The 26,663-nt window shown below is 62.1% G+C and overlaps 1 protein-coding gene across 1 annotated transcript in view; it reads left to right on the top strand.

The window, feature by feature from the left end:
- LHPP (phospholysine phosphohistidine inorganic pyrophosphate phosphatase) overlaps nt 1–26,663 on the top strand; it is a 108,170-nt gene that overhangs the window by 43,414 nt on the left and 38,093 nt on the right. The window contains exon 6 of the mRNA XM_002722150.6: nt 3,347–3,438. Within this exon, the coding sequence (XP_002722196.3) occupies nt 3,347–3,438 (92 nt within the window). The remainder of the gene's footprint in view (nt 1–3,346; nt 3,439–26,663) is intronic.

Raw genomic sequence — 26,663 nt, 5'->3', positions numbered from 1 at the left:
TGAGCAATTTGATTACAGTGTGTCTTGATGTACTTGTTTTCTTTTCTAAAAGATTTGCTGATTTGCAAGGCAGAGTGGCACAGAGCGGAAGAGACAGGAGTCGGGAGAGCCAGAGAACCCTCTGATTTCACTCTCCAAATACCTGCAGCAGCAACAGTCGCCTCTGGGCCAGACCGAAGCCAGGAGCTGGGACTTCCCATGTGGGTCTCCCACGCGCGCTTGAGCCAGCACCTGCTGCCTCCCAGACTGGACCAGAACTTGGAGCAGGCACTCGGACACAGGTTGTGTCAGCTGGCAGCCAGCTCCCTGTGCCACAGTGCCCACCGATGGAGGAAGTTTTGTCATGTTTCTTGTGCTAGGTGTCGTGCATCGATCTGTGGGTGTTGTTGTTCTTGAGTTCGGGCGTTTAGAGAAGCCATTACTTCTCTAGAGGTTCCTGTCTCTTCTCTCATCCGGCTCCAGGATTCCAGTGCACAGTTAGGAGGTCTCATGCAGAGGTGCCCATGGTGCTCTGTTCATTTCTTTTTTTAAAGATGTATTGATTTGTTTTGAAAATCAGAGTTAGAGGCAGATCCTCCATTTGCTGGTTCACCAGATGTCCGCAACGGCCAGTGCTGGGCCAGGCCAGAGCCAGGAGCTTCATCTGGTCTCCCACGCGGCTGGCACAGGCCCCACCACTCGGGCCATCCTCCACTGCTTTTCCCAGGCCATGAGCAGGGAGCTGTCAGGACATGAACTGGTGTTACCCACGAGCCACAACGTTTGTTTCTCAAAGGTTCTGTTTTTTGTTTGGGTCCGGATGGTCTCTCCCAGTGTCTGACCCAGCGCGCCTGTCGCCCAGAGTGCCAGCAGTGTCCGCCTGTCGCCCTGAGCGGCAGCAGTGTCCGCCTGTCGCCCTGAGTGCCAGCAGTGTCCGCCTGTCGCCCAGAGTGCCAGCAGTGTCCGCCTGTCGCCCTGAGCGGCAGCAGTGTCCGCCTGTCGCCCTGAGTGCCAGCAGTGTCCGCCTGTCGCCCAGAGTGCCAGCAGTGTCCGCCTGTCGCCCTGAGCGGCAGCAGTGTCCGCCTGTCGCCCTGAGTGCCAGCAGTGTCCGCCTGTCGCCCTGAGCGGCAGCAGTGTCCGCCTGTTGCCCAGAGCAGTGGCAGTGCTGACATTGCAGTTTTCTTTCTTTTTTTTTTTTTTAAGATTTATTTATTTATTTGAAAATCAGAGTTACACATTACAGAGAGAGAGAAGGAGAGGCAGAGAGAAAGAGAGAGGTCTTCGATCCACTGGTTCACTTGCCAGATGGCCACAACGGCTAGAGCTGTGCTGATCCGAAGCCAGGAGCCAGGAGCTTCTTCTGGGTCTCCCACATGGGTCCAGGGGCCCCAATCTCTTGCACCACCTTCCACTGCTTTTCCCCAGGCCATTAGCAGGGAGCTGGATCAGAAGTGGAGCAGCTGGGACTGGAACCAGCGCCCGTATGGGATGCCGGCACTGCAGGCGGTGGCTTTACCTGCTACACCACAGCGCCGGCCCCCGAGGTTGTGGTTTTCACCCCCAGCAGCTCACCTGGGCTCTCTTCTGGCTTCCGTGTCTCCTCCTGACTTTGGAGCGCGTGGGATGTCGTCACAGGAGCGGATTGTCACGTCCGTGTCAGTTCTGGGTGAGGTTTTGAGTGGTTGCTTTTTCTCCGCGGTATGTGTGATGTTTTTCCCTCCTATCTTTGAGTGAGTGACGACATTTTATTGGGTGCCAGGCGCTGTGGGTTTCCCTCTGTGGGATCCACCCACAGGCGCTGGCGAGCAGTGTGATCTCCCAGGCCTGCCTTCTCTGATTTTGGAAGCAACCACAGGACAGCGCCCGTGCCTGGGGGCTGCTGAGCCCCCTAGTCTGGCTGCTGAGGGCAGCCTCTGGCCGGGTGAAGTTTAGGTACCATTTCCTCTCCGCTTTTGGTACGGGCCCCCATGTGTCTCCCCGCGGCACCGTAGGGAGCCGTGCAGCCTCAGGCTCTCCAGATCCTGTCCTCGGTTCAGGGACACCGTGGGGCTCTGGTCAGGTGGTCAGAGCACGGCAGGTGGCGTGAGCGGTGGAGTTCTTGTTCTCATGGGGTTGGAGGCTGAGGGTGTGAGTTGCAGGGCCTGGCCGGTTTGGTGTCTGGTGGGGGCTGTGTTGCCGCTGAGCGCTCCAGGCCCTGCTCCTGGTGCACTGCCTCTCGGTCTCCTTATGAGGAGCCAGCCTTGTGACCTTGCTGGCTTTTTTTTTTTTTTTTTTTTTTTTTTTTTTTTTGACAGAGTGGACAGTGAGAGAGAGAGACAGAGAGAGAAAGGTCTTCCTTTGCCGTTGGTTCACCCTCCAATGGCCACTGCGGCCAATGTGCTGCGGCCGGCACATCGCGCTGATCTGAAGCCAGGAACCAGGTGCTTCTCCTGGTCTCCCATGCGGGTACAGGGCCCAAAGACTTGGGCCATCCTCCACTGCACTCCCGGGCCACAGCAGAGAGCTGGCTTGGAAGAGGGGCAACCGGGACAGAATCCAGCTCCCTGACCCGGACTAGAACCCTGTGTGCCAGCACTGCAGGTGGAGGATTAGCCTAGTGAGCCATGGCGCCAGCCTGTCCCTGGCTACGTTTTAGAGGCCTCTCTTCAAATCCAGTCTCACTGGGGGTCAGGACTTGAACCTGTGGATTTGGGGGTGGGGAGACACACTTCGGTCCGTAGCACCCTCCCTGCGCCCACAGGCTGGGAATGGTCACAAGGCTCAGCTGGTTGATGTCCTGCGTCCTGGGGAATCGTTGCCCTTGGTTGCTTTAAGTCGTGTGCCTAGAAAGCTGTCGCATCCAGCTGCCTTCTGATGCAGGTGTGTGCTTGGGGCTGCTTTTGCAGAGTATCCAGGCTGCCGGCCTGTATGTTTTTCTGGATTATTTTCCCTTTTACAGGTGGTACCGTCACTGTTGAAAATAAAACCTGTCAAACTCCAGATAAAGATTCCCAGAATTTACTTGTTTTCACAGAACCAAGGGCCAGCAACATGACTGGATATAGTTAGCATCAGGCAGAGCCCAGCCTGTGTGTGTGTGGCGGCGACAGCGTCCTTGGGGCGCCGTGGCACTCTGACACCAGCTGATTGATTTCAAATTGCACAAATATATCCCGCTCAGAGCTGCAGCCTGGGGGCGGGGGGTGGTGTGGAGATAGATTGAAGGTGGGCTGACTGTTAATCAATACGATGACAGCATTATCTTGTTTAATTTGTACGAAGGTGGTTTTAAACATCACATGAAGCAGTTTATTATGTCAAAAAAGGGGGAACACAGGAATAAAACTCTCCTGTCAGCACTTCTGAGCGTCTTTCCCTGCCGTGACAGGCCGTCATGATCGGGGACGACATCGTGGGTGACGTCGGCGGTGCCCAGCAGTGCGGGATGCGAGCCCTGCAGGTGCGCACCGGCAAGTTCAGGTCAGTGCCTGCGGCCGGGTCGGTCGGGTTGGCCGGGTCTGTCGCCTGCCTTCCCTCCTGGGGGCGATGGCATTCGTGTCTTGTTTTGCTTTCTGAAATAAAGGGGCAGTGATTTCTCAGCGTGGGCATTTTCTGTCTTGTGTGTGCCTGGCCCGTAAGGGTGCTTCTGCTGACGTCGTGGCAGAACGTGGCCGGCCGTGTGGCTTAAGATCCAAGCCCAGGTTTTGGGATTTTGAGTAGATGACGCGTAGCATGGAGACGGCTAAGTTGTTCTGGGCAGCTGCCCGCCACGGGGTCAGCAGAGCCGGATCCTGCTCCTTTCAGCCACACACTCAGACCCTTGGCTGCAGCAGAGGTCACGGTTTGCGGGGCTCGGCCCCTCTCACCACCCCCTTCCCCTTGGGCTCCGCCCTCTCTGTTCCACCTTGGTTGGAAGCTGCAAAGAAGTCTGTGTTTTCTGTGCTGGGTCAGAAGTCGCCTGGTGGTCTGGAGCAGATCACTAGGGGCACCTGCTGGGCGTCAGGTGCCCCGGGCATGTGGAGTGACCTCTGGCGGCTGGGCCATTGAGGGTGTCAGGCATCAGAGCGCTGTCTTGCTGTGATTTTCACGTGACCTTTCAGAAAATGTTCGGTTTGGCGGGTGCTGCTGGAGGGACTTGGTTAGAACACGGTCACGCAGGGGTACGTGGATTCAGGTCGGGGAGCAGTTACGCTGATTGTCCCGAGCCACCTGCTTAGATCAGAGAAGGTAGGTCGGGCTGACTCGCACTCGGAAACTCTCCTGGGTGTGGACCTGCGGCTTTGCCGGTGAGTGATGAAGTCACAGCACCTGGGGTCCGGGATCAGAAGCCCAGTCTCTGGCAGCCACTTCCTGAACCCCCTGCCCAGGCTTAGAGGCCCCCTTTGTTGCCACAGCACAGCTGAGGAAGGGCTGCCTCCTCTGTTCTTCCCTGTTCACCTGTGTCTGCCTAGGGGAGTGAGTGAGGCCAGCCCTGGGCCCCGCCTTTCTCTGTCTTGTGCGCTGTGACCGACTCCCAGCTCTGGAGGCTGGGACAGCGAGCGAGTGACACCCGCAGGTCTCTGGTTCCCAGGCGGCACCTCGCTGCTGCCTTTCCCGGAGACGGGGACGCGTGGTCTACGTGGTCCTCATGGTCCATGTGGCAGAGGTGTGGGGGGGGAGGCCCTTTCATGGCAACAGTGACTGCTCGTAAGGCAGACCCCTCGTGGCCCAGACACTGCCCAGAGGCCCGCCTCCCGGCTCTGCTGTGCTGGGAGTTGAGCTTCTAAGATGTGAACTTGGGGAACACGTTCAGACCTTGACAGGATCCCAGGTCCCACAGCCGCCTTTGCCCAGAGTTGCAGACCCTGGCCCTGCCGCCTCTGGGCCCTCGGTTGCTCTGTTGTAGTGCTGCCCGGTGTTGGCATCCAGTGCCCGGCTCGGCGCAGGCTCAGTGCGCGGCACTGGTGATGAGCACCGAGTAACACCCCCTTATTGACGCCGTGGCCATGTGGCTCGGCAGAAGGGGACGACTGAGCACCGTGAGGCTTTGTGCTCGGCGCTGCTGCAGGTTTCTTGGGGGAGAGATGCGTGGCCTGTGCTGTCTCCAGCCTCAGCCAGTCGCCCTCTAAACTGGGTGGCCAGCCTTGCTCCAGGCCAAGCAGCCGCTGGGTCTCCAAAGGCTTCGTGCCCAGTGGGGGTGTGGGGGGCTGTGCCCACCCTCTGTCGCTGAGGGTTGGTACTTTGCAGGGCCCCGTTACCTGCATGCCATTTAAAGGAACTGGTAAGGCGGGCGGGCGACTCTGACCCGTCTGGAGAGGGAGCCTCCACCAGCCACAGACCCCAGACAGCCGTGTCTGTGTAGGGAAACACACCGCTGGCGTTTCGGCTGCTGCTTTTCCAAAAATGAGACGATACGGTTTTGCAACCTGTGTTTTTGTTTGCTCATTTGTCTGTTTTTAACATTGTCTGACAGTCTCTTCACGACTGCTCGTCGTTTAAACTCCCAGCAAGGGCCTGGGTAGGAGCCCCGGATCCCACACCTGGCGTACAGCAGCTCCGGTGCGCCAGTGCTGCTGCTGCCGGGGACGATCGCAGCCCGCGGCCAGGGCCAGCCCCCGCCAGGGGTGGGCGCAGAGTTGGGGCTCAGCCTGTGTGCTCTCCAAGGCATCTGACCTTTCCCCTCTCCTCCCGTGTTCCAAGGGTGCGGTTGTCCTCCCTGCTGACCGCGTGTCGAGATGCCGATGGTTCATATTCCTTTCAGCTGTGCTGATCGCCAAGGAGGCGATGTTAGCTCACTGTGGGAGCATGGTCGCCCCCATCCCTGCACTGCCCCATTCTCCCTCCAGGTGGCACTCTCGGCGCACAGGCGCACAGCAGCACGAGGGCCCTTGAGCCTGCTGGGCCTGGCCCTGTGGATCTGGGGATCCAGTGCCCCCTGCCAGGTGTGGCCCACTCAGGGCTAGTGAACGGCCACCCTAGTCAATAGGGCATCCCGATGACTGGGCCAGAGTCCCGTGGCTCTGCAGAAATGCCACTGGCTAGCCTCCCTGGCAGCACCTGACTTGTCCTGCCTCCCTCTGGCCACCTCTGTGTGGGCAGCACTGGGCGTGGAAGTCACCACAGCCCCTGTCTACACCAGACCTGGGCCCTCCAGGGACAGAGGCCATGTGTTGTCAGTGACCAAGGTTGTCCTTGCCTCGGGGCCACCCTCTCCTCCAGGTGGCCCGAGGCGCCTCCCCAGAGCCAGAGGCCACGGCTGGCTCTGCTGAGCACTGAAAGGCCTGGGCCCATCAGTCTGCTGTGGCCCTGGTCTGGCCTGGGCTGACTTGGGAGAGCGAGGGGGTCGGGAAATGGCCTTGTGAGGGAGGGGGTGCAGGTGGCAGACGATGTGGACAGTGGTTTGATGCTGGAACGGGGCAGGGAGCCTGAGCCAAGGACCCGTGGGGTGGGATGGCGGTCCTGCCTCTCACTGCATCCGAGAGAAGGTGGCCAGAGAGGGGGACTTAGGGCCTCCCTCCCACTGGCCCTGCTGTCGGATGCCCCCACCAGCGTCTTCTAGCCTTGCACTCGCACACGTACACGATTGTGTTTCTGACACGCTGTCAGAGTTTGAGGTGCTCGGGTGTGGGGAGCAACTCGGACTAGACTAAGTTACTGGAATTAAGACTTATTCTATGCATCTGCTCTCCCACAATATGGCGCTGGGAGAGGAGTAAACAGCTTCTACGCAGCTGCCTCCAGTTCGACCAGTAACCTGCAGGAGCTGATCCTGCTCCTGATTGGAGGAGAGCAGCGTACTTGGCGTGTGGGTAGCAGAGTTGGGATTGGTGGAAGAGGACTATAAAGGAGGAGAGAGACAACATGCACATCTAAGGGGAACATCGGAATAACATCTGAGCAGCCCCTGAGAGAGCCGGCCGGTGGTGTGCGACTCCCCCGCGGAAGTGGGGAAAGTGGCAGGGGGAACCGCCCTTCCACGGAGGTGGAAGGACGGTAGCCAACCTGGGAAGAACCAGCAGCAAACCCGAGCAGACAAAAGAACAGCGCAGGGTCCTGTGTCGTTCCTCCACGAAGGGGGGGAGCGACACTCGGGTGTTGCTGGGGCACATGGGCTGGGACTTGCCTCGCTGACTGAGAGCCCCCTGCTTTTGTCAGAGTGATCCCAGGGTGGCCTGGCTGGGGGAGGGAAGCAGAGCCTGCCCCACGGAAGGCTCCATCCCTGGGCACAGGGCAGGAGCTGCTTTGACCAGGCTGTGCTCATTCTGGGCAGGTGGCGTTCAAGGCACTGCCCCAACTGTGGGCAGACACAAAGCCTTCAGTTCATAGCTGCTCTGTCTGGAAGTCCAGCCCGGCCAGGGTGGGCCCTCACCTGGCTGCCAGGTAGAAGGCTTCTAGGTGTTCTCTGCACCTGCCCTGTTTCCGACACCTCCTGTGCGTTGAGCGTGCTAGCTTCTAGAACCTAAGACCAGACAGCCACCTATACTCAAGGCCCCCCGAGGTCCCACAGCTGACCCCAGGGCTTTCCCTGACATAAGACCCTCATGTAGGCCCTTGTGGTCCCAGGGAGAGGTGGAGACCCATGGGTGCAGGCTGTCCTGCTGGGGGGGCCTCCACTTTTACCCCATAGTGGGCACTCCTGCCCTGTGGCCATGGTGTGTAGCAGAGCCGTGGGAGCCTCCTGCCCCCAGGGCCAGGCAGGGCTCCAGGGTTGAGTGACAGCAGCCGCAGCCACCACCCCTGGGCACTGCCACCCCTCCCCCTTTCCCAGGGGCAGCCTGGAGTCCCCTGGGGCGGGGCTGGTGAGAACTTTCTGCCCAGTGCCCAGGGGTCCTCTCTGTCCCCAGCTCCTGTGAGGCAGACCCTCCCTGCCTCTTCACTGCCCTCCCAGTGGGTGCTGCTGGGCGAGCAGGAAGTGCAGTGCCTGGAGCATTCAGCAGTGTTTCTGGGCCTCTCCCGCCATGGCCGTGGGCCGTGGGCTGTGACTGCTGTGTGATGACCCTGTGCACTGGGCCTGGCAATGTTTCTGGGCCTCTCCTGCCGTGGGCCGTGGGCCGTGGGCCGTGGCTGCTGTGTGATGACCCTGTGCACTGGGCCTGGCAGTGTTTCTGGGCCTCTCCTGCCGTGGGCCGTGGGCCGTGGGCCGTGGCTGCTGTGTGATGACCCTGTGCACTGGGCCTGGCAATGTTTCTGGGCCTCTCCTGCCGTGGGCCGTGGGTCGTGGGCTGTGGGCCGTGGCTGCTGTGTGATGACCCTGTGCACTGGGCCTGCACTCGAGGGCTTCTGAGGCTGAGACGTCTTTGCCCTTTGGGTGTGAAAGGGAAGGCGTCCTGCAGCAGCCCCTCCTCGCTGGGGCTCGGATGCTCTGTGTACACCTGACCACCACCGGGGTCAGTGTGCTGCAGGGGGCGGGCCACCCTGCCCAATGCTGGTGATGGAACCAGGGCCAGGACTAAGGGAGAGTGTTCCAAAACCTTGCCAAAGCGTCAGCCACCACCGGCTGTTCCTGACTCGGCCCCGACTGACACCACACTCGTCCCTGGCAGCAGCCTTGGTTTCTGTGGGAGGAAGCAGGCTGTTCCTTAGAGAGCGCTCCGTGGGCTCCCGGAGAAGCCAGGGGGCTGGGTCACCAGGGTAGCAGTGAGCGGTGTGGATGTGGGCAAACCCAGTGTTCCAGGACCCTCTGTGTCTGTGTCGGAGAGCCTTGACCCCCGCCATCAGGTGTGAAACCTCCCTGAGCCCGGCCAGCGGGAGACACCTGCTCACGGCAGTGGGGCTGTGGCCGCCCGTGTGGCCTGCACGGGGCCTGGCTGCCGTAGGGGGAGGGGCAGGGAGCCACCCTGCAGAAAATCCACTTTGAGGCTGGAATCTGCAGGCCCAGTGGTCTCAGTGGTCCCTCAGGCAGTGCTGTGGTCCTGCTGGGGGACAGAGGCTGTGGGGACAGGGTGGGCACTTCTGGGCCCAGAGAGATCACTCGGCCAGACGGGGCGAGGGGGCTGTCCTGGTGGGTTTCCTGTCGCTGTAGCACTGTCACCACCTGGTACTTGATGAGTTGAACAGAGGTTCACTTGGCTCATAGTGCCACAGGCTGGGACCTCCACAGGCATGTGGTGCCACGACCCGGCACAGGCCGGGGAAAGGGGGAGCGGGCACAGATGAAGCCCCGGGCCCAGGCCCGCTTTCTGACAACCCGCTCGGGGCAGCTGACCCATTCCCGAGATCCTGCTGTCAGCCCGGCCTGTGTCACCTCTCAGGAGGCCTCACTGCCAGTGTTGTCGCCTTGGGGGTGAGGTTTCCAGCCCCGGGCTCTGGGGACGCGCTCAGCCCACGGCAGGGACACACCCGCACCCAGCCTCCATGTGCTTTTCCGGCTGCCTCTTGCCAGCGGCCTCACCGAGGAATAATTCCCCTTCTGTCCAGTTGGGGGGCTGTTTCCATTGTTGGGAGTCACACAGCCGCCACTCCAGAGAGAAATCCAGACCTTTGGCCCGCGGGGCTCAGAGCCCCACCTCCCAGCCCTGGGCAAGCGCGAGTCTACTCCCCATAGCTTATTTCAGAGTCAGATCACTCACTCTCGTTACAAACCAGCAGGTATTTTATGGTAGAAAGTACGTGTAATGTGAAGTCTGCCGTTGAAGAGTGTGATATGAATGAACTCTGAGTACATAAAGAATAACAGAGCAACACCCCGATAAAGACCTTGTCCACCCCAGTCCTTCAGAATGACCACGGTGCTTCTCCCAGCATGCCTTGTGATTTCCGATGTGGGCCGAGCAGCGGGGCAGGGTCTTGCCCATTCGGACCTTCATCCCAGGGGGAATCGCACATCCACCGTCTGACGGTAGCTTGTTCATCTGGAGCCAGGTGTCCTCATGGTATGAACACACCCCTCTGCCCACCCACCCCTTGGAGGGACGTTTGGGTGGGTCCTGGCCCAGCTCTTCCGCACAGGCTGTCAGAACATTCTAGTCTGTGTCTCCTGGACGTGTGGGTGTGAGTCCTCCTGGGGCGGATGTGCCTGCGTGTGCGTCACTGGGTCTCAGAGGACGCCAGTGCAGTTCACCCCTCTTTGATGGGCTGGCTCCCTGAAGCCCCTGTGGCTCCATGCCCGGCCACTGCTTGACCATTGTGGGAGGGAGGCCCATGTCCTTCCCCGACTGGAGGAGGCTTGGGCCTGGTCGGCACCCAGCAGTCCAGGCCAGTGGGGTTCTAGCTTCCGTGAGAGAATGGGCTCCCCTGGACTATGGGGAGGGTAGAACAGGCCTTCCGGGGGCAGAGGAAGGCCTGTGTGGAGGGCTCAGTGCTGGGGGAAGGCCCTTTGCCCGCCCTCCTCCAGCTCTGCCTTACTGGGGGGGTCAGCTTCCTCCGAGGTCTCTGCCCTCTGATTGGCAGGTGGGGGTGGGGGGAGAATTAGAAACAGTGACGAGGGTGGGGGAGGTGTTTGAAACCGTGAGACACCAGTGGGATCTGGTTGAGGGAGAGGGTCCCAGGTGGAGGTCAGAGAGTGGCTGTGGTGAGGCCACAGCACCTAGGGTTCAGTCCAGAAGGGAGGACCCCGCAGGCGCCCTCCCAACCCCACCTGTTTGCCTCTTGGGAGCCTGCAGTGTAACCCAGGGTCCTGGCAGGCTCTGGAGTGAGGGAGGTCAGGCCCTTGGCTCCCCCTGGGGCCCCCGGCTCATCCAAGGAGTCGCTTCTCAGTGCACAAGGTGTGTGCCCTCAGCTGCTGCTCACGCCTGCTCCTTGTCCCCTGAGGACCCCCTTCCGGGGCGCTGTCCAGCAGCGAGTGGGCAGGGAGGTCACGGCAGGTGCTGCCCGCGGAGGGGCCCCCACGTGGGGCCTGCGCAGTGCTCACACACGGCTGGCTGCAGCTCATCTGCGCCTCCCAGCAGCCTGGGGCGGCTGCACGTCATCCTACCGCAGTTACAGGAGTGGAAATGGGAGCTCAGCTGGGTGACTTGGCCGCAGCCACACGGCCTGCAGGGCTGCAGTCAGGTTCCGTCCCACCTCCGCCTGACCCCGGGCACGCTCACGCCACCCCCAGTTAGCTGTGACTTGCCAGGTCTCACTAGACGAGGGGGTAGGAGAGGGCCCAGAGGACTGCTGGCTCTCTTGTCCCTCTCTACACACGAGAAATGGCCCTGCGGGTGAGCTGGCTGAAGCAGGGTGTGGCTTCAGGGCCCCCAGCCAGTGCAGGCTCTGAGGTCCTTTGAGCTGACCCCGCCCATCCTACCCGAGAGTGTGGCTGGGGAGGTGACAGGTGCAGCTCGGGAAGGCACATCTTTGCTGTCTTTGTGGTAAAGTCAGCCAAACCCCAGCCCTCCCTTCACCTGCTGAGTGGACAGGCAGGGGATGCCAGGCGAGTCTGGGCAGCTCCGGGCCGGCCACAGCGGGTCAGAGGGGTAAGGGGACACCGCACCGAGGCGGTGCTGGCAGGAACTGTGGCCCACTGCCTGCCCTGGGCTGGCAGCCCGCCCGGAATGTTCCCTGCTCCCGACCTGAGCCATGGCCACATGGACTCTGCTGGCTGCACCTGGGCCTGAGAGCCTGCCTGCTGGGGGGTCCCCTCAGAGGGCCTCTGGGGTGTCACTGTCCTGCTGCCCTCTGGGACAACCCCCCCCCCCCCCGCCGATGTGGCGAGTGCGCCGGCACCTGCTGTTCCCAGGCCTCTTGTGGCTGTTGCTGTGTTCTCGTGCACCGGGGGATGCGTTCTTGACCCGCTCGTGGGGTCTCTGATTCCGCATCTTCCAAGGAAGATGGAGAGAGGGGAGAGAGGGGGCTAGAGCCCCTGCCCCACCCTTCCAGACCTCGCTCGGCCCAGTGCTCGCTGCCGATGGCCACGCCGTATTTGGTCTTATTTGTGCCGAGTTTCGTCTCTGTCGGGGGCAGGACCCAGGGGGTGGTCCCAGTGTGCCTCCCCAGTCTGGGCCACCCTTCAGGTAGGGGCAGCAGGGGTGAGGCCCTCACTGCTGCTCCTCACAGCCCCGGGCCAGTGAGCCCTCTGCCCACAGCCAGACCCTGCCTAGTGCCCGGGTGCCCTCCCTGCCCTCACCAGACACCTGCACCTGTGTGAAACCAGAGCCAGAATGGGGAACACAGTGGCCAGCCCTGGCTTCCAGCTGCCCCAGACCACAGGGCGTGCATCCCAGCCACTCTGCCACTTGCTACCCAGGCAGATTTGGGTGTGACATTTACCTTCCTTGGGCCTCTCTCCCTCTAGGGGAGGGCCGGGCTGGCCCAGGGTGATGGCCATGGGACCATGGTCCCCAGTGATATCTTCCCTGTTGGAGCCTGCCTTGCTTGTCTTTCCTGGGCCAGGCCAAGGGACATTCCCAGCCTCTGGGGAGCTCTCCGCCCCATGGCTGTTGTCCATGGCAGTTGAAATCTCCCGAGGGCCAATGCACAGAGCAGGCTGAGTGGGGTCTGTGTACCTCAGGGCTGTGCCTCCCAGCCCACCACCTCCGCCCTGGGCTCAGAGCTTGGGCTTAAGCCACATGGAGGCCTTGGGTGTGGGCATGTGGTTAAAGCTGCCCAAGGAGCCACCCAGGGTTTTCAGAACGCCCAGGAAAGTGGCCGGTGAGATGCACGCCTGGAGCCAGCACAGCCATGTCTGCCCCCCAGGGGACGCACCTCAGGGTGGAGCCGAGAGATGCAGAGACCCCCGGTTCCGTCTCGTGAGCAGCCGGGTCTGGCTGCCGCGGAGCTGGTCCCACCGTGGCGTTTTTTGGACAGTGGTCTGGTAAAGTCGTGTTTTTGTCAGGAGGAGCGTGTGGCTGCCTGGGGGGGATGCCGGCACTCTCTGGGGCCTCCCCCACCCATCAGCTGTATGTGCTCTCCGGGGACCTGCCCAGGGCATCAGAGACCTCTGTGTAGGCTTTCAGCTCTTGCCCTGCTCTCGCTCTGTGCCCAGGGAACGCTGGAAGGGCCCTCGTTAACTCAGGAAACTGCCCATGCAGGGGCGTCAGAGCTGCCTCACGGGGGAGCCGGCAGCCGGGACAGGCGTGCAGGCCCTCCGCCCTGGCTGGAGCCGCGTAAAGGCGCAGCTTGTCCTCGGCAGGAGTTGGCGCGGTTCTGAACCGCCAGACCCGTTTCCCACCAGTAGGTGGGGAGATGGCGCCCCAAGTCTCACAGGTGACTGAGTCACCCTGTTGTCGGCTGTGGAGATGGAGGCCCAGACAGGACAGGAGCGTTGACGCCCATCGTCCAGGCCTCTGGTCCCTGCACTCTGTCCTGTGGATCCTGGGGTGTCGGCGTCGGACAGCAGGGCTGTGGGTGTGCAGACGGAGCGACGTCGTGTGTCTCCTCTCAGGTGGGCGCCCCTGAGCTGCACCATGAGAACCACTAGGCTGTTTTACTGCACTCACCAACCCCTTCCCGTATGTGGATGGGGGAGGGGCTTCTTCAAAACCACCCCAAAGTACTGAAGCATTCGTTTAGGAACGGAAACTGACCCAGGCGCATAGCGCTCCCAGCCTGCCCATGGCCCCAACCCAGCCGCCCGGCCAGGGCCTGACCCTCACACAGGAGCTGGGCTGGCTGCATCTCTGCTGGCCCAGGAGTGGACGCTGCGGCAGGCACGCCGGCTCATGCCGGCACCCAGCCCTGTTACTACGCAGAGCCTCTCCCAGAGGTACCTTCTTGTACCCCGAGGGTCTGGTCTCAGTGACCACCGAATCTGATTGTTCTCCAGGGCCTCGGACAGGGCAGCACCAGGGGCTGTCACCTGTGCCGTGTCCCCACAGCGTCCATCTCTGGGGCCTGGTGGGGTGCGGCCTTGTTTTGTCCCACACTCACATCTGTATCGTGGGCTGGCTGTCACGCACACACATTGGGGCTTTTGAGAGGGCAGCACCCTGGGTCAGGACCCCAGCTGCCCCAGTGGGGAGTGGTCTGCGGGCTGTCGCCCGTGGATGTGTGGGCTGGCACCCCAGGGTGCAGGGAGCTGAGGGTCAGTTGAGGCATCTTGGTGGAATGCTGGTCCTTGGAAATGAGGGGCCCAGCTGGAGGAAGGTGGTCCTAGGAGGCAGACTCCAAGGCCCCTCCCTGCGTTGCCTGTGACGGCAGCCAGTGGAGACCCCAGGGTGCCGTGCAGGGGCTCCATGCAGCCGAGATGCCCACCCTTGGAGCATCCGTGGCGAGCGTGCACCTGCCCTTTCCTTCTGATTCTGCCCCTGGGCTCTACCCCGCCTGTCCCTGGTCTTTCAGGATCAGCTTTGTTTTCCTCTTCCTGGCACCGCCTGCTGCTCAGGCCACCAGAGGGCGCCTTGCTGCCAGGTAAGGGGAGGAAGTGGCCCTGCCAGAGCCACAGGGGCGTGTGCCACGTGCACGCACGCCAGGCCCCACATATACACACGTGCACACACGTGCTCACACATGCTCACATGTACTGGTGCCCAGACCTCCCCCCTACTCCACACCAGGCCCTGCACGCACACGCATGCTCAAGCCCAGGCACGTGCCAGGCCCCGCCTCATGCTCACAGCCAGACGCCGCGCTCCGTCAGGCTCACGCTGCACACGTGCGCAGTCCGTCTTTCTCCTGAGTGGCGGCTGTATGTACCTGCCGAGGCTGGAGTGAGCCGGCCTCCACTGCTTGTGAGCCTGACCCTGCTCTGCCGCCCTTCCTGAGTGCAGTCGATGATAGGAGGGGGACGCTGGCCGGCGGGTAGGGGCAGCCGTGGCCCCAGGACCTCGAGCAGCCGAGCACTGGCTGCCGTCACAGGCAGCGTGGGGAGTGGGGCTTGGAGTCTGCCTCCGAGGACCACCTTCCTCCAGCTGGCCCCTCATTTCCAAGGACCGCCTCCTGCCTATGCAGCCCTCTGCTCCTTTTCCAGCTGACCCCTCAGAGCGAGGACTTGGCACCCGCACTCTGGGCCCTCAGTGCGCGTGGGGGAGGCCGTTGTTCCCACGTGAGGAGGAAGCCTCGGCCCCCGCCCCCTCCCCTCCTCTCCCTTTGCTGCTGTTCTCTGAGCCCCTGCCTGGATCCTCAGGGCACCACTGGCTGCACATGGCGGGCAGGTTGCGTGATAGTCCCGTGCCTGGCCGGTGTCTCTGGTACCCAGGACACCCTCCCGCCCGCAGGAGCTTGGCCTGGTGCTCTCTGGAGTCCCTGTAGGCCCACCGCTGCCTTCTTTTCAAAGCATTAAGGTTTCTGGACTCGAAAGAAGCGCCACAAGCCTTGTCCCAGAGACAGGCGCTGCTCCCCCGTCTCCCCCCCCGCTAGAGGGGAAGACCCGGGCCCGCACCTTCGAGCTCTGTCTGGAAGCCTTCGTCCTGAGCCCTTCCCTCGCACCAGCTCTCAGACTGGCAGCATCAGGGGTGCCAGGGCGGTCATTTCGTCTGATGTCCTCTCACCATGGGGCCCAGCTCGTGCACTTGGGGACAGTCTCATGGAAGCAATGCACTGGCCTCAGGGAGCCCATCAGGAGGCCCCGATGTCCATTTGCCCCAGAGATGGCGCCATGGACACTGACAGCTAGAGGTGGTGGCCGCCACAGTTAGCCATCGCTGTCTTTTCCCCTTGTGTCTGACAGGGGCTTGTGGGGAGCTGCACTGAGACCACGGGACAGCCTGTCCCTTCCCTGCCCACCGGGCTGCTTGTTTGAGTTGGCTCTTTCTCCGGTGCTGGCCGCATGACTGTGTCTGCTGCCTGGAGGTTTGGCAGCAGTGTCTTCCCGCATGCTGGTTGAGTTCGGCACTCCGATCTGTCGCCCTCACTCTGTCTCGATGCTCAAGCGCTGCATTCTGAGCCGTTCCTTGCTCTCCAGTGTGCATGTCTCGGCCTCTTCCTACTCTTTCTTTGCTCAGCGTGGAGCCAGCCACGACTGCTTCCCTCCAGCAGGTGCACTGCTGAGATGCACGGCCGGGCCGGGGTGCGAGTGCCCCTCTCTCCCTGGTGTTGCCGTGCTCCCATCCTCTTGTGGACAGAGGTGGGAAAGACGTGTGTGCACCTGTGCGCACCGAACTCACGCCGCCGGCTGCGCCCATCTCCTCCACGCCGCCGTCGGCCCCGCTCTCTCCCGTCTGTGTTAGGTTTTGTCACCGTAGCAAACACCTGGCTGAAGCCACTTCCGAGGGAGGCTTGCTTTTGCTGGCCATCTTGGAGGTTCATTGTCCGAGGCCGAGCGGTCGCCTTGGTCTGGCATCTGTGAGGGCGGTGGATGGCAGGACGTGTGCAGATGATGCGCGTTTTACTGGTTTTTAAAATTAATTTGAAAAGTGGAGTGACAGAGGAGGAGAAACGGAGAGATCTTCTGCCCACTGGTTCACTCCCCAAATGGCCGCATTGCTGGAGCTGAGCCAGGCTGAAGCCAAGAGCCAGGAACTCCATCCAGGTTTCCTGTGTGGGTGGCAGGAGCCCAAACACTTGGGCCATCCTTTGCTGCCTTCCCAGGCCATTAGCAGGGAGCTGGATTGGAAGTGAAGCAGCTGGCACTGGAACCATCGCCCATATGGAATGCAGTCAGCAGGTGACCACTGCACCACAGGGCCAGCACCCGTGTGTCTTTAAGAAGCTGTGGTTGGGGGCCAGCGATCTGGCATAGTGGGCTAAGCCTCCGCATATGGTGCTGGCATCCCATGTGGGTGCTAGTGCGTGTCTCAGTTGTTCCCCTTCCGATCCAGCTCTCTGCTGTGGCTGGGAAAGCAGTGGAAGATGCCCAAGTCCTGGGCCCCTGCACCGTGTGGGAGACCCAGAAGAAGCCCCTGACTTTGGATCGGCCTAGCTCCTGCCTTTGCAGCCATTTGGAGAGTGAGCCAGTGGATGGAAGACCTCTCTCTCTCCCTCTCTGTGGCTCTACCTCTCAAATAAATAAATAAAAATCTTAAAAAACAAAAACAAAAAAAACACTGTGGTTGGTCCTGGGGCTTCATGGTCAGACGTCCCATTGGGATTAAGTCTTCCATTCACCGTTTAACATTAGCGTGGGACTTTGGCAGCGGCCGAGCCCTTAACATGTGAGTCTGTAGGGGACATCAAATAAATACCCAGCTACAGCGCTGTGTGGCCACTGACTCCCACCCAGCACCGAGAATCTCCCTGGCCTGCACCTGTGCCCTGTTCACTCCCCTTGCACGCAGCCACCCTGGCCCTGCCCGCGGTGGGTGCTCTGTGCTGGTGCACCCGAAAGGAGGCTGAGAAAGGCCTGGGAGAGGCCTTTCAGCTTCCTGGGCTCCTTCCCGTTTGTGGTTCTCTGCCGAGCCCCCCAGATCGGCAGAGGAGGTTTCCCTGGTTCTCCGAGGAAGAGGCTGAGCTGCCCCAGGGTCGCCCTGGTAACAGGGAGCAGGGCAGTGCCAGCCCCTGTCCCTGGTGTCCCTGCTCCCGCTGGGCAGACAGCCGCACGGCCTCAGAGCGTCCAGGAGAGGCCCGGGTGCTCGCCTGAGCTGGTGCTGCCGAGGCGGCGTGTGGCTGGCTCATGGACGCGAGGAGCAACCAAGGCTCCAGCCCCCACTGTTGCGCCTGCCATGCCCGAGACCGCCGAGCCTGCTTCTCCTCTGCGGAACGGAGCGTGGTTTGTGCTCCCTCCTCTGTTGCAGAAGGTGCTCCATGAACCCGTGCCTGCAGGCGTTTGGGGGACTGAGCTCCCGTGCTTGGTGTGGGGTCCAGGGGCCGCCCAGCCTGGCATCCCCAGGTGTCCCCAGAGTCCTTTTTTCTTGGTTCTTAAGATTTATTTATTTGAAAGGCAGAGTTACAGAGAGAGAGAGATCTTTGATCGGCTGGTTCACTCCCCAAATGGCTGCGATAGCCAGGGCTGGGTCAGGCCAAAGCCAGGAGGTTCTTCTGGGTCTCCCACGTGGGTGCAGGGGCTCAAGCACTTGGACCATCCTCCACTGTCTTCCCAGGCACATTAGCAGGGAGCTGGGTTAGAAGTGGAGCAGCCAGGATTCGAACCAGCGGTCTTGGGCTCTTGGATAGAGTCACGGGGCCCTGAATTGAGATGGTCCGGGCACCATTTTGGAAAGTTGGTCCCCAGAGACCGCATCCTCTGGTTTGTAAAGACGCACTCTCAGCTGGGCTCCAGCTTCCCTGTGTGTGGGGAGTGGACCATAGTGCTCGGAGGGCTGTGCTCTTGGGTGGGGGAGGGGAGCATCTGGGAGGGGAGGCTGGCAGAGTTCTCTGCTGTTTGTGGTCTCATGGCACGTGCTGGGGTCCAGCCTCTCCCAGGAGAGTGGCTCAACTGGAAAGATTGACTTTTCATTTAAACAGGGCGCGGTCAGTTGCCCGGGAGGAGTGGGCTGGCTGCCCCAGGACTCCCCACGTCAGCCAATGAGTCCCATCCTGGCCTGGGCCGCCTGCTGCCGCCCAGGGAACACCCACACACAGTGCAGGGTACAGGCCCCTGCACATTCCCAGCTGTGTGTGAGGGGTGAGGTGAGTGAGGCCAAGTAGCCTGGAGAGTCCCTGGCCCAGAGCGTCCCCAGCCTGGGGTTGGGGTGCACAGCAGGAGGTGCACCTAGGACCTGCCACCTGCCACTGTGACCGCACATGCCCCTTCACCTCTGTAAAATGCAGGTGACATGAAGGGCCTTGCGGGGTGCCACGAGGCCCTGCGAGCCTGGGAACTGTTGTGGGGAAGCCCATGCTGGGTGCCAGGCCCCTCCCTCCAGGTGCCGGGCCCCTCCCTTGAACCCTGTCCTGGTCCTGACTTGGAGAAAGTGACTCAGTGTGCTGCGATAGGCGCACCTGCTGCCAAGCCAGCCAGACCCTGGCAGGAGAGGCTGTGGCTGCCCGAGGAGCTCGGGGCTGCAAGACTGGGGCACGGTGGTCAGGGGTTCCCAGGCTGCCCTGGGCCCTCAGGCGCCGCTGGGGGCCAAGGTGGGACACCTGGGCTTCTGCCCCTAATTCAACCAGGGCTGCCCTCTGTCTCTTGGGTCCTTGCAAGCTTTGGCTGGGCTGAGCTGGGAGGGCTCAGTATCAGCAGCACTTGGCAGGTTTGAGGGGCTCCAGCTCTGTCACAGATGGGGAAACTGAGGCAGGGCAGCCCGTGGCTGGGGGCTGGCACCAGGGCCCTGGCCCTCCCAGGCCAGTGGGCGCGGCCATCCTGTGGCCTGTTCCTGAGTGTCTGTGTGGCTGCGGGGATACTGTTCTTGGGGACTGCATCCAGAGCCTTCCTGTTTTGTCCTAGCGGGAGTCGGCCAGGAGGGAGAAGAAGGGGTTCGCCCCTCTGGAACCCACCTTCATAAAGAGAGAGCCTGGGTTTCCACGTTGATTCTGTGTAAGAGGAACTCCGTTCATCCCCTCTCAGGCCAGCCCAGCCATCACAGGAAGCGCTCGAGCGCCAGGGCTGGGCCAGTGTCCCTGTGTCCCCGTCCTGCAGCCTGGGAGCCCCCAGCCCAGTGGGGATTCTGGCTCCAGGGACCACACTGTGTGTGTGTGTGGGGGGCGTTGCTCAGGGCCCCTGCCCGGCAGATGTCTCCCTGGGGGTTCTGTGAGCTGGAGCGTGGGGAGGGCTTCCGTGCTGCTCCTGACGGCAGGAGGCAGGCGGGCCGTGGTTCCTTGCAGGCCCTTGGGAACCTCAGAGCGGGGGGCTCCAGAAAGTTGGAAGAACGGCAGAATTGTTGTCTTGGTGCAGGGAGCTTGGATCCGTGTGGCTGGAAGTGGCGCCTGGGCTGGAGGCTCCAGGTGGGGCATGAATCAAGCCTCCGAGAGTGGGCGGTGGCCGCGCCCAGCCGGGAGCAAGTTGTGCAGTCAGGCGGGGTGGGGAGGCCGGGCCCTGCTGAAGGCTGTTGGCACCTGCCAGAGCCGCCTCTGTGGTGCTGCCTGGCCCCAGGACGCCCAGATGCCGTTGAGAGGCAGTGCCTGCAGTGCACCGCTGAGGAAGCTTTGTGCTGGCCCGGGAGCTGGCTTTCCCGCTGCTTGCTCCTGTGCACCCATCTCTCTGTCCTGGGTCGGCCGCTCCTACCCACGACTTTGCAGTGTAGCAGCTGTAGGTAATTTGAGCTGTGCTGTGAACAGAAGCCACTGGGCTCATCACAACCTGCACAAACACGTGTGGGGTTTTGTTCCAGGACTTATATACCATCACCTCACCCCTAGGTAGGCGCAGGGCAAAGCTTCCTTGTGGGGGCGTGGCCAAGTGCCCCTGGTGTGCGCAAAGACCTTCCTGGGACGTGGCTGACCTTGGCCCCTGTGAGCTACCTGGGCCCCAGTCCAGGCCCTGCCACTCTGAGCCCCTCCCCAGAGCCTCAGCCCCAGGCCCGCCCACAGTGTGTGCACCCGGGTGTGAGGCCTCACTGGGCCTGGCCAGCTCCCAGCTCGGTGCCTGGCATTCCTCCTGCTGCCAGCAGGGTCTCCTGAGTGCCCTCTGACCCCACGGGCAGGCTTTGGGGAGTGGAGGAGCCCTGGTGTCAGGGCTTCCATTCTGCAGAGGCGTAGACATCTTCAGAGGGGCACGGCGGTGTCCGCTGAGCTGCCCCCCCCACCCCCGTGCTGGCCAGAGGACAGACAGCCATGCACACGGGGGCCTGGCGCGCCTGCCCAGGACCACGCGGCTGCCTGCAGTTTGCTGTGGCAGAGAGCGCGCTGAAGGCGTGTTGCAGGTGCTGGTCCGTCCAGAGACTCACACGGCAGGGGGCACCCCTAGCGTCTGCTGGCTTCTTCCTCCCCACCCCACGTACAGGGAAGTAAGACCCCACGTGGTTTCGGGCTGACCTAGAGGGAGCGCCGCCTGGAGGCTTTGTGCTACCCTCTGACACTGCAAGGCCCTGCGACTCAAAATACTGCAGGGATTGGGCTATTTTTAGTTCAGCCTCCAGGGACTGGAGGAATGGTTGTTGTGACTTGGGCCGATGGACTGCAGCACGGTTGCTCGGGGCCTCGCTCTGGGGGAGCTGGGGGAGGAGGAAGCATGAGGCATGGCCGCCCCGAGTTCTGCAGGGTGAGGTCGGTGGCGCCTGCCGGGGGTGGTGGGATCTGTGCCATCCGGGCTCGCTCCAGAGCCCCTACCCTGGTTCACAGTCTGCATGTCACCCCAGGTCTCTGTTTCCTTAGCTTTAAAATGGGCGCAGTGAGCATCTCTGCCGCCCAGGCTGGGGGAGACCAGGGCAGTGTCCCCTGCAGGAAGCTCCCTCCACCCCCTGCTGGCTCGGAGGAAGCGCCTGGCGCATGCTGGCATTGGTGGTTTTTATTGGCATTTGCTCCAGTCCGGTTGTCTGGGGAGACTCAGGCCCAGACTCTTGCCAGCCCCATGGCTTCCTCCTGCCCCTGCGGCCCTGTTTCTGTGGCTGTGCCCTGGGTGTTGGGGCCTGCAGCCCAGGCTCATGACCACAGGTCCCCACCAGGTGGCGGCAGGGCCTTGTGGCCAGGCTGGGGCCAGCTGCCGTCTGGAACCCTCCCTGAAGCTCTTCCCGCCGTGTTCTGAGAGTGGTCGCCTCCTCGCAGCTCAGTGCCCTGCAGAGCCGGCTCGTCGTGTCCGGTGCCACACAGATCACTGCTCGCCGCAGCCCAGCCAGGTGCCTGCACTGTCTCCCCCGTCGGTCTTTGCACTCGGGTGAGGACCCAGGCCTGGCCCCCGGTCCTCTCCCACGACACCTTCAGGGACTTGGGAGACATTTTTCGCTTTCTTTTAAAGTTAGAAGGAGAAAGTATTCTGAACATTGATGACCAAAGAAAACAATTTTTTTTAAGATTTATTTATTTGAAAGACAGAGGTAGACAGAGAGGTCTTCTATCCACTGGTTCACTCCCCCAGATGGCTGCAACAGTTAGAGCCGAGCTGATCTGAAGCCAAGAGCTCTTCCAGGTCTCCTTCGTGGGTGCAGGGGCCCAAGCACTTGGGCCGTCCTCCGCTGCTTTCCCAGGCACATTAGCAGGGAGCTGGATCGGAAATGGAGCAGCCGGGACTCAAACCGGTGCCCATACGGGATGCCAGCGCTGCAGGCCAGGGCTTTAACCTGCTGTGCCACAGCATGGACCCCCACAGAAAATGTTTTAATGTTTGTTGCTTGCATCATAAGGAAATAATATTTTTAAGGCTTACAAAAATCCATGAAATTAACTTTTTATAGTGGAGGAAGGAGCCTCTACAGTGACAGTGTGGCCCTGGGCAGGCCCTGCATGGGGAGGGCTTCCGCACAGCACAGCCAGCCTGCAGTCCAGGGGGCAAGGCGGCCGCAGCACCCCGGCTGGTAGTGGGAGGGAGCTCACGGGTGGGCTTGGCCGTAGGTGCAGTGCTTCCAGGAGGCAGTGACCAGCGTGCCATGCTGGGGCCGGCAGCTGGGTTTGAGTTTAACTTGATCAGGGGACGTTAACCTGTGGGAGGCACTGCTGTGTGACGGCAGGGGCTCTCGCCCATGGGAACATTGCACACTGGGGTTCCTGAACCCCCAGGCTCCCAGGAGAGCCAGGCTCTGCCAGCCCCAGGCCCCGTGGAGGCAGGGACCGTGGCTGCCCTGATGGGGGAGACCACCACCTGTGCATCGGGTGGCCCCAGCTAACACAGATGCCCACTGAGGCTGCACAGTCTGGGCAGGCAGCCGGTCGGTGGGGAGGTGCCCTCTGCGGTGGGAGCACCTGGGACCACCTCCCTCAGGTCAAGCTGTGGGGCCCCTCAGAACCCACTGGGTGCTGAGGAAGGCTCAGCAAGATCGGTGCTGGCAAGCAGAGTGAGGTTGGCCGAGGGAGCCAGGCCCGGGCCCAGAGTGGATGACCGTCGCCTGCGAGCCCCAGGCCCGTCTGCACTCCCTGCTGGAGCACCCTGCGCCTGCACCGTGACCGTGGCCAGAGACGAAATGGGCAGCCCCAAGGGAACTGTCTGAGCTCTCTTATGATGCGCCTCTACCTGAGGCCCCATGGCTGCGTCACCACTGGCCACCGTTGTCATTTGCCCACTTGACCGTCTCACGGTGCCCGCGGTTGGCACTGGCTAGCGTCAGAGGCGGCCCTAGACTGTGACCCGACACGGGGCTGTGGGCTTGGCCGCGGGGCGACTTCTGCTCGCTGATCATCTGACTTCAGCCACACACGTGCACAGCAGCCCGGCGCCCGCCCCGTAGCTCTCACATGGTCATGATGTGGAGACTGTGGTGGCTGGCGTCCCCCCAACACACACCACGCTTGTCCCCACTGCCGCCCGGCACCTGTCTTGGGATGCAGGGCACAGAGATCCTTTGCCAGGACCTGCAGGAGGGCTGGTCGTCTGGACGGGGCCTTGTCTGGGGGTGGACAGCAGAGAGAGTGGCCCTGATCCAGCCTGGGCGGCACAAGTCTCCCAAACACAGCCCTGCTTCCGTGTGGCCGCCACGTGAGGTGGGTGAAATGCACACCCCGGAGGGATGGGTGTTCATGACCCGCCTGAGGGCACTCACTGCCTGTCCTCCTGGCTTGCCTGGTGAGCCCAAAACCTCAGCACCCTATGCCTGCGTCTGTCCCTGGCCCGGATTTGTCGTTCCAGTGGGGAGCAGGGAAGCCCCAGGAAGGTGGGGACTTGGGAGCCTCGGGACCACGCGGCCTCAAGATGGAGCAGCTTAGTCGCTGTCTGCCCACTGCTGGGTGTTCAGGGGCTGGAGGCCGTCTGCCCCGTGGGCCGGTCTGCGCCCAGCACCATAGGTGGGTCCGCCCCGTGGGCCGGTCTGTGCCCAGCACCGAGGGTAGGTCTGCTCTGTGGGCCGGTCTGTGCCCAGCACCGAGGGTAGGTCTGCCCCGTGGGCCGGTCTGCGCCCAGAACTGTAGGTGGGTCTGCTCCGTGGGCCGGTCTGCGCCCAGCACCGTACGTGGGTCTGCCCCGTGGGCCGGTCTGCGCCCAGCACCGAGGGTAGGTCTGCTCCGTGGACTGGCCTGCGCCCAGCACCGTAGGTGGGTCTGCCCCATGGGCCGGTCTGCGCCCAGCACCGTAGGTGGGTCTGCCCTGTGGGCCGGTCTGCGCCCAGCACCGAGGGTAGGTCTGCTCCGTGGGCTGGCCTGCGCCCAGCACTGCAGGTGGGTCTGCCCCGTGGGCCGGTCTGCGCCCAGAACTGTAGGTGGGTCTGCTCCGTGGGCCGGTCTGCGCCCAGCACCGTACGTGGGTCTGCCCCGTGGGCCGGTCTGCGCCCAGCACCGAGGGTAGGTCTGCTCCGTGGGCTGGCCTGCGCCCAGCACCGTAGGTGGGTCTGCCCCATGGGCCGGTCTGCGCCCAGCACCGTAGGTGGGTCTGCCCTGTGGGCCGGTCTGCGCCCAGCACCGAGGGTAGGTCTGCTCCGTGGGCTGGCCTGCGCCCAGCACTGCAGGTGGGTCTGCCCCGTGGGCCGGTCTGCGCCCAGCACTGTAGGTGGGTCTGCTCCATAGGCCGGTCTGCACCCAGCAGCAGCCTGCACACGAGCCCGCCTCTGGCCCCGAGATCCCGTGAACCCTTCTGGTTTTTATGGTTTGCATCGACTCTGCCTCCAGGTTTTTTCCATTTCTTTCTCTTTAAAATTTATGCAGGTTTTCTGGTTATGTAGGAAATGTGTGTCCTCTGGAAAATGGAGACGTACATGAGGAAAGACTGGCCACCTTCCAGAGGGAGCCAGTCGGTGCCGTGTTCTGCCTGTGCCTTCTCGTACAGGCAGGGTGCCCCGGACGCGGCTATGGAGGGGTGCGGCATCAGTCAGGCCCTGCCCAGACAGTCGCTTGTACATTGCCACACCCCACTTCCTGGGCTGTGATTCTTCTTGGAGCCACAGTGCCCTGGCCTCCCAGCCACGCCCAGCAGCAACAGTGGGAGAGGCCCTGCGAGACCCCCAGGACCCACGCTGGCCCCAAAGCCAGGAGCCCCGCCGGGCCATCCGCTTGTCTCCCTCATCCCCGACCTGCCTGGCTGATGGCACACTGAGGGACAGCCGCCCTCTGGCCGCTGCCCACGGGGCGCTGGACCCAGGCCCAGCACGAGGAGGGTGCTCAGCGAGGTCAGGTCCCGGCTGCTGCCAGCCCCACAGCTGGGCTTTCAGGCCAGGAGGCCCGGTCGGAAACCTTCCCTTTGCTGTGGTCAGGATCTCTCAGGATTTTTAACCAGGTTGTTGATGTGTGACACACAGGCAGATGCCCAGAACCGAAGTGCACAGCTCCGTGAGCTTTTACTAAGCGAACCTGCTGTGGAAGCAGCAGGCGGCCAGCCCCGGGCCTCTCCCAGCCCTCTGTCCCTGGGATACCCCTGTGCACACCTAACAGCAGGGACCAGCTTGTCTGTTCAGGAACACTGTATAAATGACGTCACGCCACGGCATACTCTTCTATGGTCAGACTTTTTTAAGTTTTATTTGTTTGAAAGCAGAGTGATGGAGAGGCAGAGGGTCAAGGGGGATCTTCCTTCCATCAGGAGTGAAACTTCTCCCTGAGGGTTGTGTCTGCAGCCCCCGGCCTGCCTGCCCCCACCCCCACTTGCCACCCCTTTGCTGTGGAGCTGGTGCCCGTGCCCTGGAGGAGGACACACAGGGGCCTGGGGCGGGCGCTGGGGCCTTGGCTGAGGCCTTTACCTCTCTCTGCATCCATTTCCTCGCCTGGAAAATGGGGGTGTGTGATTATGCACTTTCCCAGGGTGTTGGGGGTTGAATGAGATCACGCCCATGACGTGGGCAGCACTGCACCTGGCTTGCGGCGGAAGCTCCATGGGTGATCTTGGCTGCATCCAGACAGATGGTTGTTTTAGCTCCTCTGGGTCCATCCCAGGGTCCCACACTTCAGCGTCCAGCTGCCCCTCCCTGGGGGCTTCAGGGGCCTCCCAGCTTCCCGGAAGATGGCTGGGTCTCCTGCGGCTCCCTGGGGTCCCGGTATGGGGCAGCCCCGGGGGCAGCACAGGACGATGGTGGCCTCTGAGGCTGCTCTTGGAAGCCTCACCTCCCGCTCTGGTGCCCTCCCTTTGTCCTCCGTGTCCAGGCTGGGCGTTGCGGGGTCTGTGTGAGGGGCAGCCCAGGGCAGCCTGGCAGTCTCCCTAGGGACGGGGCATCCAGCTCCTCACTGAGACATCAGCAGCTGCCAGGCAGCTGGGAGCAAGGGGCAGAACCCCTGCCAGTGAGGAGGCCCAGCAGGACATGTGCATGCGTGCATACACATGTGTGCTCCTGTGTGTGCGTGTATGGGTGGGGGTGAGTGCCTGGGTGTATGGGTGCAGGAATGTGTAATTGTGAATACATGTGCCTGTGTAAGTGGGATCGTTGTGCTCATGTGTGTGGGAGTGTGCATGTGTGTGGGAGCATGTGTGCACATGTGTGTGCATGTATGTGGGTGGTGAGCGCCTGAGTGTTTGGGTGCAGGAATGTGTATATGTGAATACGTGTGCCTGTGGGGGGCAAGTGTGCACATGTGAGGGTGTGTGTGCATTTGTGTGGGGGGAGTGAGTGCATGTATGTGGGAGTGTGCATGTGTGTGTGTATAAATGTGGGTGTGTGCATGTTTGGGTGTGTGCATTTGTAAGTTTGGAGCATATGTGTGCATGTGTATAAGTGTGTGGGAGCATTGTGCACGGGGGTGTAGGTGTGTGCATGTGTGTGGATGTGTGTACATGTGGGAGTACATGTGCACAAGCGTGGAGGACAAGGGAGGTGATTAGTTACCGCTGTGAGCTGGAGGGGAGGGGCTTCAGCCAGGGAGGATGAGCCGTCGCTGGTGTGTCCCGCTGTGATGGAGTTCCTGGACTGGGCTCTGGCCAGGGCGTGATGTGGAGGGAAGGCCCCGTGCAGAGTGCACTTAGCTGCCCCATTCCGAGGGCAGAGGGGTAGAGTCGCCAGGGTGGGGCATGCCTGCTGTGGCCTGGGTGCCATTGGATGGGTGTCAGCCACCCTCGT

Source organism: Oryctolagus cuniculus, chromosome 15 (assembly GCF_051225735.1).
Source record: "Oryctolagus cuniculus isolate XC-2025 breed Fujian yellow rabbit chromosome 15, ASM5122573v1, whole genome shotgun sequence".
Lineage (NCBI taxonomy): Eukaryota > Metazoa > Chordata > Mammalia > Lagomorpha > Leporidae > Oryctolagus > Oryctolagus cuniculus.
Note: the sequence above shows the minus strand (reverse complement) of the source record. Positions and strands in the feature narration are given on the sequence as shown.